General features: G+C 35.1%; 2 protein-coding genes across 2 annotated transcripts in view; one reads left to right on the top strand and one right to left on the bottom strand.

Moving 5' to 3' along the window:
* Window positions 1–3,619, bottom strand: part of LOC125678627 (adenylate kinase isoenzyme 5-like) — a 41,328-nt gene extending 37,709 nt beyond the window's left edge. The window contains exon 1 of the mRNA XM_048917219.2: window positions 3,410–3,619. Within this exon, the coding sequence (XP_048773176.2) occupies window positions 3,410–3,469 (60 nt within the window). The 5' untranslated portion in view covers window positions 3,470–3,619. The remainder of the gene's footprint in view (window positions 1–3,409) is intronic.
* Window positions 3,620–3,783: 164 nt separating this feature from the next.
* LOC125680450 (GPI-anchor transamidase-like) overlaps window positions 3,784–15,900 on the top strand; it is a 24,543-nt gene continuing 12,426 nt past the window's right edge. The window contains exons 1-2 of the mRNA XM_056154027.1: window positions 3,784–3,880; window positions 12,067–12,221. Coding sequence (XP_056010002.1) covers window positions 3,815–3,880; window positions 12,067–12,221 — 221 coding nt within the window. The 5' untranslated portion in view covers window positions 3,784–3,814. The remainder of the gene's footprint in view (window positions 3,881–12,066; window positions 12,222–15,900) is intronic.

The raw sequence follows: 15,900 nt of genomic DNA on the forward strand, positions 1-15,900 counted from the left end.
AGCTTATCTGGCCACCAGTGATCGAACCTGTGTGACTGCCACACAATATATGCATGAATTCTGCATTTATATTTTGATATGTTACATTTACTGAGGTCTTCTCAAAAATGAATTTAGCATATGCTGTTTCAAAGTATCTTGCTTCTCAATAAAAGCTTGATATAAAAACTGAAGTTATTAGAAACAAGATATGATTCCAATCTGCCGATTATAAAGTCTCCCAAATGAAGTAGTGAGTTTTTTCTGGGTACTACTGTCCCCACCCCCTCCCACATTAATAATTCCCTTGCACAAAATCCATGCCAACAAGAGACATTAAGATAAAGAACATGCCTGTAAATTGTTTAAGAATATGTTTATTTATATTTTTATCTTGATAAGAGTAAGAAGTCAAAGTCACTGGAGTCATTTGATCTTGATACTATATTTTGTAAGTCACAACATCCTTTTATCATTTCTGAATATTCCATATGTCTCTATCGGTCCTGGTTCTAAAGTAATACGTGTAAAGTTTTTATGATGATCAAGTTCAAATTTAAAGGTCACAAAAGTCATTCTAACTTGATATTAGTTTATATCCTCTTATCATTTCTTAAGAATCCTGTGGAGATCCGGGTTAGAATAGGTTCTCAGTACCCCTTGCTTATCGTAAGAGGCAACTAAATGGGGTGGTCCTTCAGATGAGACCGCAAAAACCGAGGTCCTGTGTCACAGCAGGTGTGGCATGATAAAGATCTCTCCCTGCTCAATGGCCATAAGTGTCAAGTATAGGCCAAAAATCTTTCAGTCCTTTATTTACTGGCAGTGGTGATGTCTCCATAAGAGTGAAAGATTCCCGAGAGGGACGTTAAACAAAATACAATCAATCAATCAATCCTTTCTTAAGATCCTATGTCTTTATCAATCCCAGGTCTAAAGTTATAACAGTTTTCATGTTCAAGGTAAGAGATCAAGTCACTGGAGTAACTTGACCTTGACACTAATTAAATATTTAAGTCCCATCATCCTTCCATCATTTCTTAAGATCCCATATCTCTATCACACCTGCCCTCACTGGTTCTGAAGTAATACCAGTTTTATGTTTATGGTCAGGGTTTATGGTCAATAGAGTCACTTGACCTTGATACTAGTTTGTAGGTCCTATCATCCTCTTATCATTTCTGAAGATCTCATGTAGCTATCAGTCCCCAGGTTCTAAAGTTATACCATTTTTTGTTCATGGTCAGAGGTTAAGGTCACTGGAGTCCCTTGACCTTGATACTAGTTTGTAGGCCCTAGCTGTCATTCTCTTCTGATTTCTGAAAACCCCATGACTCTACCTATCATATCTGTCAAGTTATGTCTGTTGAAATTTGGAATAAATTTCCCCCCAAAGAGTTCTAGACCCCTACCCCCTTTTCATTCCCCTCAAATGTTATACTCTAAACCCCTTCATTCTGAAAGCAAAAACATTTTTGCACAACTAGATACATTGGCCTATCATGTCCTTGAGTATCTAATACATTCATGAATGGGTTACGGAGAACAACTGAAGACATTTTTAGGCACAAGAAAGATGAAGAAGAGGAAGAAAAATAAGAACCGAGCATTGATAATGTCTTCAAACTTTGTTTGGGAGACTTAAACATATAAATGAGCTAAATTAAAGTTACTATAAAGGTCACAATGGGTAAAATGAAAAGAAAAAAAAGATCTGTGATATATCATACTTACTGTACAATTATATAAAATACTAGCATGTGTTGTATGGATCTGGGCAGAAATATTAATTATGCAAAATTGTACCAAAAAATGTTGTTACATGTACTTTGCAACCAGCAAAAATGATTAAAGAGTGAAATTACATGACATTGTACATACTTTAAAATTTAAATATTATTTATCTGAAATATTTTAGTAAGGGATTCTTCTTATTCAAATAAGAAACTCTATTTTGGGCCCAAATCTAGTGAGAAAGACCTCAGTATACATTTAAGAAAGCAACTGCACTCATATAACCTTTGTGACTCCAAACACCTAGATTTAAGGTAAAAGCATATCATGACATCATCTGATGAAACCTGATCTCATTCAAATTTGAAACAATATGGTGTGCCCTGAGTAAAAATTCTCAAGGTTCATATACTTTGCATTCCTTGTAAAACAATATGTCATGCATTTTAAATAGTGTCAGAAGAAAAATGTTTAAGAAATATCAGAACTCATGTTAAAATTTCAGCTGACGCTAGTTTGGAAAGAGTTGCAGATGATATTGAAGCTATCAATATAGAATAAAGATTAGAAAATTTACATAATTGATAATAATCTTGAATATTTTTAAGTTATTGTAATAAATTGAAATAATTTAAATTAATTTCATCTTGCTGTCTGTTACAGCTTAGATAGCAACAGATACGTGAACTTAAGATGGTGGTTTTTATCATTTGTGGATTGTAGTAATTACGTAACAGAGACTGGTATATATGCCTCTGCTGAGGATTGAAACCGGGAAGTCTAGCACAGCAGTCCGTCGCTCTACTGATCGAGCTATCTAGGGGTTAACCCACTTGCTAGAGCTATTAGGAAGGTCATGTAGCTAACACTACCATAATCATTACTTTGAAAAAATGTACATTATTGATTACATGTGAAGGCTAATATGCTTGTGCCTGTAAACATCTTTTTAATATCATAATGCAGATCATTAAGTTTGACATTGGGGGTTAAACCCTTTACTTCCATAAGCTTAATTTGAGACCAGGCTTTATAGATAAATGTAAAATACCCACTATATCTTCTCATTACCAAGGAAGTATTACCCATCAAGCAAGAGATCAAGTGTAAAAGTTTTTTGCAAAATGCTGAACAATTTTTATAACAATATCATGTCATATACTATTCATATACTATTGAGTAAGGAATTTGTTGCATTTGCCAACCATGCAACTCTGACAGTAAGATGTTGTTGGTATAAATCATGTTATAGAGTTGTTTTTAAATGATTAACTACTGATTAAGTTATCAACCAATAAAAATTCATATATTAATAATGTGTATTAATTATAATTCCTCAAAGTCATTAAATTTATGGAAAGATTCTTATTAAAATTTCTTTTATTACAATATTCCTTTTTTATCACAATGTGAAATTACAATCATAAAACAAGTATACGCATAAAAATGATAAACATAAGACAAAAATAGCAACCACAATTTGTTTAGATCTATTATCACGTGTTGTTACGTTTTAAAAAAAGGTTGTAAAACAAATATAATACAGGTAATATGACAATTAAAAAACCCTTCAGTGCACACTTTTTACAATGTTCATTACCAAATTCAAAATGTATCAACGTACTTCACATTTCATTTAACGCTCTAAAAACCATTTTTATTTAAAGAAAAAAGTTGCAAAACGTGCCAATTATACCTCGAAAAGCCTGGGAATCTCCCGCTTCGACAGATATGACTTTGCATCCTCCGTAGACATTTTTCCGCTACGGACACGGATGTAGGAGTCCTTTTTTGGTGGTATTTTGCTAGTTTACAGTGTCCACGAAGCAAAAGGATGAGATACACTTTTCCAGTTATCTTCAAAGCACTTGTCTCTAAGGACAACAAACCCTTTCTAAAAGTTCAACTTCCGGTGTATTTGAAAAATATAGTCCTATGTTTTTATTAAAATGAGATTACAAAGTATGCCATTACAATGTATTGCTATTTACAAATATTTCAATATAAAGATTATACTTTTTATAATTTTTTTTTCATTGTCTCGAGGAAATGTAAATATCAACCGCCCAGTCGCCGGCGCATTAATTTACTCTCAATCAATATGGCTGCGCCCATAGCTAACTTTTATTTTCTGTTGATTACATTGATACTGATATTCCTTCAAAAGGTAAAATGTACAATAAGCTTTGTATCATCATTTCATTTTCTCGTCATTTTTCTTCATCAAGGTTTAGCCTAATTTGCAGTTTTGCTAGGAAGAAAGTAAGAAATTTAAGATACGTCGGTTGAGGAAATACGCCTGTCGAAGAAAAGTAGGATCAACTCCAGTATACGGACAAATAGTTCATTCTAGTGTAGTATTAAGCAGTAATTCGTCTTATGTTATTATGGTTGACAGGTCGACAGCTGACAATTGAAACATTTGTCAACGGTTGACATGTCGACAGTTGGCAGTTCAAACATTTATATATAATATGTCTTACGGCGTGACCGTGTTTGACAGGTTGGGAACACTTCCCCTATAGCGAGATATTCTCGCTAAAAGGCGATTATCCCTCTCTAGCGAGAGTAAATATATCCCGTACAACCGAGAAAAACACCCGTGGAATACATCTCTTCGTGTTTCACATGAAAAGAAGAAAAAGTGCTAAAATGTGTGATATGCTTCTGCAAATATATTAATCGAAACAAAAACACTCACGCTGTGTATTGGATTCCAGACTACTTCTCTCTTACGCAGCAACTTTGATATGAAATTTCTTGACTATGTTGTCAATTTCATAGAAACAATTCGCATCATGTTGAGTGTGTGTCGCACTTACTTAGCGTTGCACGGGATTTGCCATTATTTTCAATAAAGACGCCAAAACACCTGTTTATGTTAGTGTTTATTTCTCGTTAAAGAGGGATAATCACGTTTTAGGGAGAATATCTCGCTATAGGGGAAGTGTTCCCAACCTGTTTGAGGGCGAAGCAAAAATATTGGCATTAGTATCTAGATCCATAATAGGACAAAAATTATCCTGAAATATTAGCACCTAACGTGTGAGGACAGCTCAATCAAAGTATTCTAACTTTAGACATTTTTATACGCCAATTCATCGAACGTGGGAAACTCTGCAACTGATGTAAACAGTGCATTGTGACATCATATTCAGTGTCGGTATTTAGTAAATACACAAACATAGGAGACATGACCTACAATCGTGTTAATCGAGGAGTGATTAGGCCTATATACGATTAAGAAAATAAGATTTACATGCTTTTACGGATTTTATATAACATCTCGGAACGACGTAAACTTGGGCCAAAATAAAAATATTGTTTGTTTCCCCTCGCCCGACCGAGTCTGAAAATTCACACCGACCCATAAGTTTTTATTACGCCATTCTGGTGAAGTTTTTTTTTTAATTTTAAGAAAAATTCAAGGTCGTTTCTGGTACAGATCAGTATTTTATAATGACAAAAATTTTCTATATCTTCTTTGGTTTCAATCCAAAATTAAAAAATAATAATACGAATACAGGAGGTGTTCTGGTCCGAAATCTAGAAATTTCGCCCCCTCCAGCTGGAGGCGGCATTCTCTGGTTGATTTCAAATACTTACAAGTCGAATTCAATTTTAAGCTCATAACTAATCAATAAAACGATTCTTCTTGTACTTACTAATATCGATTTTATGGGTTCTTTCATCACATAAACAGTCTCTTGAAAACATTTTATCAAACTGTCGAGCTTTGTTTTGAGTCACGAGACTCGTTTGCTCAAATGGCAGTGAAAATTCGGTTGACTACAATTGTTGGCTTCTGTTTAATATCGAATTTTGGATTGATATTTTCTTTTAATCGATATTAATAAGTACAAGAATCATGATTGTTTTATTGATTAGTTACAAGTGAGTTTAACATTGAATTCGGCTCGCAATTCGGACTAGTGATCTGCAAGATCGAGATGGAGAAATGTTGTCTATACGAGGAGCGCGGAAACAAGAGAATTCGGGGCAATCCAGTGTGCAAGTTGTGTTCTTCAGCAGGGGAAAGTGTTGATTTTTCGGACGGATGCGATATTTTTGACAGTCAATCAGAAGCATTCTCAATTTAACTTATTTCTGAACTAATGCTATATTTACAAACTGGAAAACACCTAATTATATGCACATGTGTAACTCAGCTCTGATTGGTTGATGTCAGCATCCATTTTGTTTGATCGGCAAAATCAAGTCTCGTTGAAACGTTTTCTGGTAAACTAGATCTACCGATATCATTTAAAAATATAATCAAAATCACTATCATATATAAATTAAGATAATGTGCAAAAAACAAAAGCATAAAATGTCAGTGAACCATAAATAAAAGACAGCAACCGAGTTTACCAATTTTATAACACCATGTGTCCAAAACTAACACCATTGTCCATAGTTGCAACATTCTCCCTAACTTTATTTAAGTGTTAGTATGTGGTATAAATAGCAGAGAAAATTCTGATGAAACCCAATGTTCGTCGAATCAACCAATATGTATACATGTAGTCCAATGCCTAAGTTTAGTGGTTAGATAATGAGCATTTCCAAAATACATGAAGTACTGTCCGAAATATCGACACCTTCCCTAATTGCAAAACGTGGCAATCAAAGCAGAATTTACGCGAGAACTGACTATACGAGTTTGATGAGGAAACATGGATGATGTGCTTCACGACGTTTGGTATCGGGCATTGTTAATGGTTATGGGAATTTCATAATAAATAAAATTCTGCTAGCTAAAAAAAAAAACTTTTTACCTACCTACCGACCTTCCTCTGAAATTTAGGGTCGGGAGAGGGGAAACAAACATATTTTTAAATGTGGCCTTGGGTACACGAGATTCAAAATGGAGAAATACATGTCCACACGCTAGTATTCCAATCGACGCCATTGGGACCAAACTTTTCAAGTTCCATAGTTATGGTTTAATTTTTCATTAGTTTTCTATATTTTCCTTTTAAACATTTACATACGTGTTACCTAGCCCTTTGGGTCGTGAGAGGGCTTTGCCCTTTATAAATTTATATATATTTAGATAGGCCAATATGCCTGCCGTGATTTATATATTTCTCCACATTTTATTTTATAACATGTCTTATTGCATGACCGTGTTTGAGGGCGAAGCAAAAAATATTGCCATTAGGCTAGTATCTATGTCCATAACCGGACAAAACATATCCCGAAGGTGCTGCACCTAACCGGCTAACACGAGGACAGAGCTCTATCAAAGCATCCTAACACTTTGTTACATGACTTTAGACATTTGATCCGCCTATTCATTGAACGCTGGAAATATAATGCAATTGATGCAAACAGTGCATTGTGACGTCATATTCTGTGTTGGCTAGGAGACATGGTACAATTCGCGTTAATCAAGGAATGATTATAAATGTGTAATGGTCAGCCGGATTTGATCACCATTGGCCAGTTAGCTCAGTTGGTAGAGCACCTGGCTAGAGATTCAGGGGGCCCGGGTTTGAATCCCGGTCTGGTCCGTTGCATTTTCTCCCTTGCTGTTACATTTGGTGCCGTAGACCAGCCCCTGGAACTGACAGTTGAAAATGCCTGCCAGGGGATAAAGATCCTGGATTGATGTCTTCAGGTGTGAAGGCATTTAAGGAGGGAGGAGTGTAACGGTCAGCTGGATTCGATCGCTGGTGGCCAGTTAGCTCAGTTGGTAGAGCACCTGACTAGAGATTCAGGGGGTCCGGGTTCGAATCCTGGTCTTGTCCGTTGCATTTTCTCCCTTCCTGTTACATATGATTAAGAAAATATGGTTTACATGCTTTTACGGATTTTATGTAACATCTCAGAATGATTTGAACTTAGGTACATGAGATTCAAAATGGAGAAATACTTGTCCTTGCGCTTGTATTCGAATCTATTGCCATTTGGACCAAAATTTTCAAGTTCGATAGGTAATAGTGGTTTAATTTTTCATTTGTTTAATTTCTGTATTTTCATTTTTAATAATGTACATTGTTATACATGTTACCTTTAGGGAGAGCTCCACTTTGCCCTCTATTATGTTTTGGTACACCATTACAGAATTTGAATTAAATTTATTCTTTAAAAAAAAAAATTACACTATAATACTTTTTGGTGGAATTAGCATGTTACCATAGTCAAATGCAGGAGTTTAGTTTACACATGTCTAGTCAACTACTGCATGCAAACGAATTTTAGCTTATTTCAGAAGTAAAAATATGGCCATGTCTGCAACAGATCAGTTGTGGATTGTCAATTTTGCAATGTATTTTCAATGATGGCGTTGAAGAATTACAAATGTACTTCCAGCCTAAATCAAACAACTACAACTTGTTTCTTGATAACTGTGTTCTTCAGGATAAAAAATTTCCCCGAAATTATGAATCATATAATTTAAAATAATTTTTTTATTGCAGTTATCAAACTTGTTTTCCTAATGAGTGTAATCGACAAGGAATACTGAAAATTTGCACCCCTTGTAATTTCCTTCATATATTCTTCAAAATTATTCTCTGCTTGTAACTGCAGAAACTACTTCAAACTTCTCACACGTTGTATGACATCTTTGAACTAGACCGCTAGTATGTAGGAGAATAGCCAGTAAAGCATGTTCGGGTTAACTATAGTTTTACTTTTGTGACTGTAGTTGGTACATGACCTCCACCATAGTAAGCATTGAAATGTTGACAAATGTAGCGGTCAGCCGGGTTCGATCACTGGAGGCCAGTTAGCTCAGTTGGTAGAGCACCTTACTAGAGATTCAGGGAGTCCGGGTTTGAAAACCGGTCTGGTCCATTGCATTTACTCCCTTCCTGTTACATTTCTGATTTGGTGCTATTGACCACCCCAGGGTTTGTAAATGCAAGTCCTGCCAGGGGCAAAAAGAATCTGGGTTATGTGTCTTCTATGATGAAGACAATTTAAAAAGGGAGGAATGTAGCAGTCAGCTGGGTTTGATCAGTGGTGACCAGATGTTTAGTTGGTAGAGCACCTGACTAGAGATTCAGGAGGTTATAAAAATGTAAAGGCAGGTGTATACTTACCTCATCAGGTGTATTGTAGTATAACCTGTATGTTTGTCAATAAATATATATTATTACTACTGTAACTTGATCTGAAGAGTCAGATCACATTGAGTTGACAGGCATGAATCGTCAGATTAAACGAGGCGTCGAGATCGATCTGATGATCAGCACCTGTCAACTAGACATGATCCATCTCTTTGGATCAAGTTACTGTAGTAATGATGAATTTATTATATACCCCATTATTTATAAGATAACAAATGTAATATAAATGATCAAAAACACAGACATATGGTGAAATTATATTTTATGTTCGCAGTATTGTTTGTGACGCGGTTAATATTTTCCACAAGAAAACGTTGTGTTGATGCATTGTGACGTCATCAGATTCAGAGGATACTGATACGGAATCAGAAAACCACAGTGTGGTGATCCGGACAACCTGATCACACTATGTGAAATCAACAGTATCAAAAAACGAAACATTGATGGGTATATAATAATCACTGGTAATGTCACGCGTCCATCAGAAACTTGAAACAGGATTTTCGGTCTACTCATATCGCACATTGGGTTTAATACATCAGTACATCATATACCCCCCGAACGAAGTTCTGGGGGGTATATAGGAAGCACTCTGTCTGTCCGTCTGTCTGTCTGTGCAGATTCGTGTCCGGGCCATAACTTCTGTGTTCTTTGACTTAGGCATACCATATATGGCACACAGGTAGATCACCATGAGACGATGTGTCAAGTACCTTCATGACCTCTATATGACCTTGACCTCAAGGTCAAAATTAAAGGTTTTTAGCTCTTCTGAGCCGAAGGCTCAAAGAGCTAATGCTATGGCCATTTGTGCGGTGTGCATAAACTTTTTAGAAAAAGGGCTATAACTCAAGAACCCCTTGGCCAATTTTTTTCAAATTTGTTACAGGGTATCATTGGCCCAAGGGCTTTCATACATACTAAATAGAGGGATGTGACCCTTTAACAAGGGGAGATAATCAGGAAAATACAAACAAAAGTAGTGGTTGCTAAAAATTCTTCTCAAGAACCACTGGGCAGATTATCACCAAACTTACACATAAGGATGAGGATATGTTGTAGATTAAAAATTGTTCAAGGCATTACCCTGGGGCAAAGGGCGTGGTCTCAAGGTCACTTCAAAGTTGACCTAAATTTATATTTCCTTAAATCTTTGATATTTTAGTCATTATAAGGACTAGGATCATCAAATTTTGACATTTGATGCATCTTAGGACCTTGTGTCAAGTTGTCTCAAAAGTAGGTCACGGTGACCTACTTTTTGAATTTTGCAGGTATTTATTTTAAAATTAATTTTGATGCATATCTTGGACACTTTGAAGCCTATGATCATCAAAACTTGTCAGTTGGTGGATCATGGGACCTTGAAATGCGTCAACTGAAAAATAGGTCACCGTAACCTACTTTCTGAATTTTATGGCTTATCATTTATAGATATATTTTAAGTTGTTATTTCAAATACCGAGAGGTTTAGAATCATCAAATCTTGTAAGTTGATGCATCTTGAGGCCTTGAAACATATTTATAAAAAAAGTAGGTCACAGTGACCTACTTTTTGAATTTTGCAGATATTCAAATTTCACATTTTCAATTTTAGATGCATATTTTGGGCACTGTAAAACCTAGGATCATCAAACTTTGTCAGTTGATGCGTCTTCAGTCTTTGGTTTGTGTCGACCAAAAAGTAGGTCACCGTGACCTACTTTTGGTATTTGACAGCTAAATTACTATATTTCAGACGCTATTTGACCTACAATCATCAAACTTTGTCAGTTGATGCATCTTGAGTCTTCGAAGTGTATCGACCAAAAAGTAGGTCACTGTGACCTACTTTTGGCATTTGACAGTTATATTTATATATTTCAGTCACTAATTGACCTACAATCATCAAACTTTGACAGTTGATGCATCTTGAGTCTACGGAGTGTGTCGACCAAAAAGTAGGTCACCTTGACCTACTTTTGGAATTTGACAGTTATATTTATATATTTCAGATACTATTTGACCTACAGTCATCAAACTTTGTCAGTTGATGGGTCTTGCATGTTCGAAGGGTTTCGACCAAAAAGTAGGTCACCTTGACCTACTTTTGGAATTGGACGGCTATATTTATATATTTCAGATACTATTTGACCTACAGTCATCAAACTTTGTCAGTTGTTGGGTCTTGCATGTTCGAACGGTTTCGACCAAAAAGTAGGTCAACTTGACCTACTTTTGGAATTGGACGGCTATATTTATATATTTCAGATACTATTTGACCTACAGTCATCAAACTTTGTCAGTTGATGGGTCTTGCATGTTCGGAGTTCGCTGACCAAAAAGTAGGTCACCATGACCTACGATTGGAATTTGACAGCTATGTTTCAATATTCAGATACTAATTGGCTTAAAATCATCAAACTTTGTCAGTTGATATTTCTTGGGTTCTCAAAATGTGTAAACCAAAAAGTAGGTCACATTGACCTAATTTTTTTGAATTCTTAGGATTTAACTAAAGGTTTAGAATACTAAGAGGCTAAGAATAGAAATGGTGGGGTTGTACAATTTATCAGAAGAGCGATTCTAGGCCCTTGGGCCTCTTGTTTTTTTTTACAATGCATTCGTGTCCTGGCCATAACTTCTGGCTATAACTTCTTTGTTCTTTGACATAGGCATACCATATTTGACACATGAGTGTATCACCATGAGACAATGTGTCATGTACCTTCATGACCTCCATATGACCTTGACCTCAAGATCAAAATTAAAGGTTTTTACAATGGATTCGTGTCAGGGCCATGACTTCTTTGTTCTTTGACATAGGCATATCATATTTGACACATGAGTATATCACCATGAGACGATGTGTCAAGTACCTTCAAGACCTCTATATGACCTTGAACTTTGACCTCAAGGTCAAAATTGATTATAGGGTTTTGACACAGTCATACCATAAGACATGGGTGTATCACCATGAGACTATGTGTCATGTACATTCATGACCTCTTTATGACCTTGACCTTTGATCTCAAGGTCAAAATCATAGGTTTATGCCATGGATTTGTGTTCGGACTATATCTTCCATTTTCTTCTACAAAGGCATACCATATTTTGACACTCAGGAAAGAGGTAATTTATACCAAATAACAACACCTTTTGAGAGATACATGTAGGGGTAAGCGGGGGTATTCTTAGTGAGCATTGCTCACAGTACATCTTGTTTGTATTATTGTATCAAATTAAATAATTGCATGGTATATTACTTTTTACTCAATGATTATTATATGTACAGTCCACAGGTACAAACCCAGAAGAATTCTTTAAGAGTGGACACACAAACAACTGGGCAGTTCTCGTTGACACCTCAAGATTCTGGTTTAATTATCGCCATGTTGCCAATGTTTTGTCTGTATACAGAAGCTGTAAAAGACTGGGAATACCGGACAGGTTAGGAATTGACAATGATACAATAGGGTTACACATTAACTTTCAAATCAAATTGGGAGAGGGCCTACATAGGCTATGCCTGCTGCCCGATCCTAATGAGTTTCTCAATAAAATATGTTTAAATACAAAAACAAAAAAAACCCCAAAAACTTTCAAATCGGGCAAGTTAATCCAAATTTTGATTTGCTTAAATAAAAAAAAAATCAAATGCCTGAAAAAAAGAAAGAATATTACTGAAAATGTATCATTATGATATTATAATTTGGTTCAATATAAATAACCCAAGAACAGTAACATGAAACAACGAGAATTAAATAAGTTCAGAAGTGTAGGATGTAAAACACAGTATTCAAAATAGAGGACAAATGTCAGTTTTCTTCCTAGTTTTTGTGGAACAGCTTCCATGGGCACAATCGTATAGCACCTCTTCTTTTTCTGCTTGAAAAGCAGTGCTGTATTATAAATGTTTAGAAAATAAAAAGTTTGAAGAAATACTATCTAATTATGTCTTAAAGTTGAATTGCCTGTCACAAATGACGTTACACTAGGGATTGTTTTCAATTTTTGACATATGTATGGTACACCTTAACCAGTGTCCCTGTTAATCAGTCCCAAAAATTCAATATACGATTAAACATTCTTTATGAAGAATTTATCGATGTGTAAACTCCGGACATTTTATTCACAAACTGAATAACCAACATGTTAAGTTTGTGAGTAAAATGTCCGGAGTTTACACAATGATAAATTCTTCAAAAAGAATGTTTGATTCTTATAATTCCAATTTGTTCACTGTATTATCAATTTAAAAAATTTGAATAGTTTCCCCGCACAACGTTATTTGTTTTCAGGTGCGTATAAATACATAGCATTATTTTTGTCCAATCAAAACAATTGTAATAAATAATGTTGGGATTATATAGCTATACAGCCTGAAACTCCCATTTTCTTTTCTGTGCTTATATTTTTTAACTATAGTATGGCATTGTTTATCTCTTTGAATTTCACCTATAGAAGAGCAGAGATAGGATTTGCTTTATGCTGCAGTGTACAGTAATATGTTTATATGATTGTTTACGATGTCTTGGTATCCATGACAAAGAACAAGGTACGATTGTATACCAAAAAAGGCCCAAAAAGTTTCTCTCTATGAAATGTGTCTGGAATTAACCTTTAATTAGCGTTTTAAGAAAGTAAAATATATGCCAGTTATACTATGTCAACAAAATCAGAATGATATTCCTTATTGGATAGCATTATGACATCATGAATAAGACATTTCCCGTCTCTTTTTCAAAATAAGCCTGAAAACTGTCAAATGTCATACATATTATTGCTCAGGAAAAGATGTGCGCATTTGTCGAGCAAAATGAAAATGATATATATTGTGTATTATTTTAAGATAAAAAACATACTTGAATATGAATTTGCTCGACGCATGCGCTGTATGTTTTCTGAAAGGAAAACCACTTGAATTTGTGGATATTTTCATTGAAAATGGCATTTTAGCCATTTTTGCAATTTTATGCCAACTTCTAGCTCTCGTCATATGACACAAATCATTTTGCTGATCAAACTGAGCGGATTTTGGGTTTGCTAATCTATTCCTTATTTGAATGCCAGGCTTTGAGCTCCAAGTGAAATCATCGATATTTTGGGCCAAATGACTTTAGAAACTGTACCTACTTCTTTACTCTTTTATGTATCCAATTTATTGATATTGCATGTACCGGTATTAGGGATGGGTATCGCCAAAAATTTTGTATCACGATATATCACAAATTGTTTTCACAACATCATGATAATATCACGATACTTTAGGACATTCTGTTTTTTCTTAATTCTCTGTTGTTTTCATTACTGCCTTGGTGTTAATGTGCAAAAAAAACCCGCCAAATTCAGTTTACTTTTAACATTTATTTTGTGTAAGTAACTGAAATAAAGCAAATAACAAAAACATCAGATCAAATGATAATCAAATGACTCACAATCATTAATGTGTCTGATATTATTGTCGAATAGATGTTTATTAAAATACATTTTCTTACTAATATGGATCATATGGTTGTAAAACAAACTAACAAAGGTGAATCTGCAGTAAAATTAGACTCAGTACAAGTGTTCTGTAATTTGATCCAAGCCTTGAACAACTCTATTCAAAATTTGTTTTTTAATGACTTTAAAAATAGATTAGTGCATTCAATCCAACAGGATGTGAATTTATTTAGGTTTAAATTTGAAATGAAATTACTCAACCCCCTAATTGTAGAGATGTCTTACCCCAAACAATTTCATTGAAGCTATAAATGCTTTTAGATTAATCATTTTTAGACGACCATCTCATATTTCTTGACAAGTACATCCTTCTTTACCCTGTGTGTTGACAACCCCACACAAAGGATTCTTAACAATAGGCAATAGATGGGTTAGGGATGGACATCAGGATGTAATTTAACAATGGTAACACTAATGTTTTAATAACTGTTATGTTGCCAATGGGAGTTAAATATCTCTTTTCCCATTGATTTAGCATAGATTTGATTTTTACTAATTTTGGGTCATAATTTAATTTAGGTATATTTTGTCAAGTCGACGTCAAAATGTATTCCTAGTAAAGTGAATTTAGTGGTACTCCAATTAAATTTACTGTGGGGAGTAAGAACATCGTTACTGTATCTTTCTGAGCCAATCCATTCTGTTTGAGTTTTTGTGTAATTCATACATAGTCCAGACATTTCTGAGAAAGCATGTAAAGTTTTAAGAGTTTCTGAAAGACTGTCTTCACTACCATCAAGAATAATTGACGTGTCATCAGCAAGTTGGAAAAAAAATTTCCCCACATTACCAACAGTTATGCCTTTAATTTTTAGCTCACCTGAGCTAAAAGCTCAAGTGAGCTTTTCTGATCACCCGTAGTCCGGCGTCTGTCCGTCCGTCTGTAAACTTTTAACATTTTTGACATCTTCTCAAAAACCACAGGGCCAATTTCAACCAAATTTGGCACAAAGCATCCTTAGGTAAAGGGAATTTTAAATTGTTAAAATAAAGGGACAGGCCACCTTCCAAGGGGAGATAATCAAGAAAAGGTAAAAATAGAGTAGGGTCATTAAAAAATCTTTCTCTCAAGAACCACTGAGCCAGAAAAGCTGAGATTTATATGAAAGCTTCCTGATACAGTGCAGATTTTAAATTTTTAAAATGATGGCCCCCGGGGGTTGGATGGGGCCACAATAGGAGATCAAAATTTTACATACAAATATATAGGTAAAATCTTTTAAAATAATCTTCTCAAGAACCACTGAGCCAGAAAAGCTGATATTTACATGAAAGCTTTCTGACATAGTGCAGATTCAAGTTTGTTAAAATGATGGCCCCCGGGGGTAGGATGGGGCCACAAGGGGGATCAAAGTTTTACATACAAATATATAGGAAAAATCTTCTTCTCAAGAACCATTGGACCAAAGAAGTTCACATTTACATGAAAGCTTTCTGACATAGTGTAGATTCAAGTTTGCAAAAACCATGGCCTCCAGGGGTAGGTTGGGGCCATAATAGGGACTACGGTTTTACATGCAAATATATATAGAAAGTTCTCTGATATGGACCAAGGTGACTCAGGTGAGCAATGTGGCCCATGGGCCTCTTGTTTTATTGTCCTCCACTGCAACGCAGAAGGGGA

This window comes from Ostrea edulis, chromosome 2, assembly GCF_947568905.1.
Source record: "Ostrea edulis chromosome 2, xbOstEdul1.1, whole genome shotgun sequence".
NCBI lineage: Eukaryota > Metazoa > Mollusca > Bivalvia > Ostreida > Ostreidae > Ostrea > Ostrea edulis.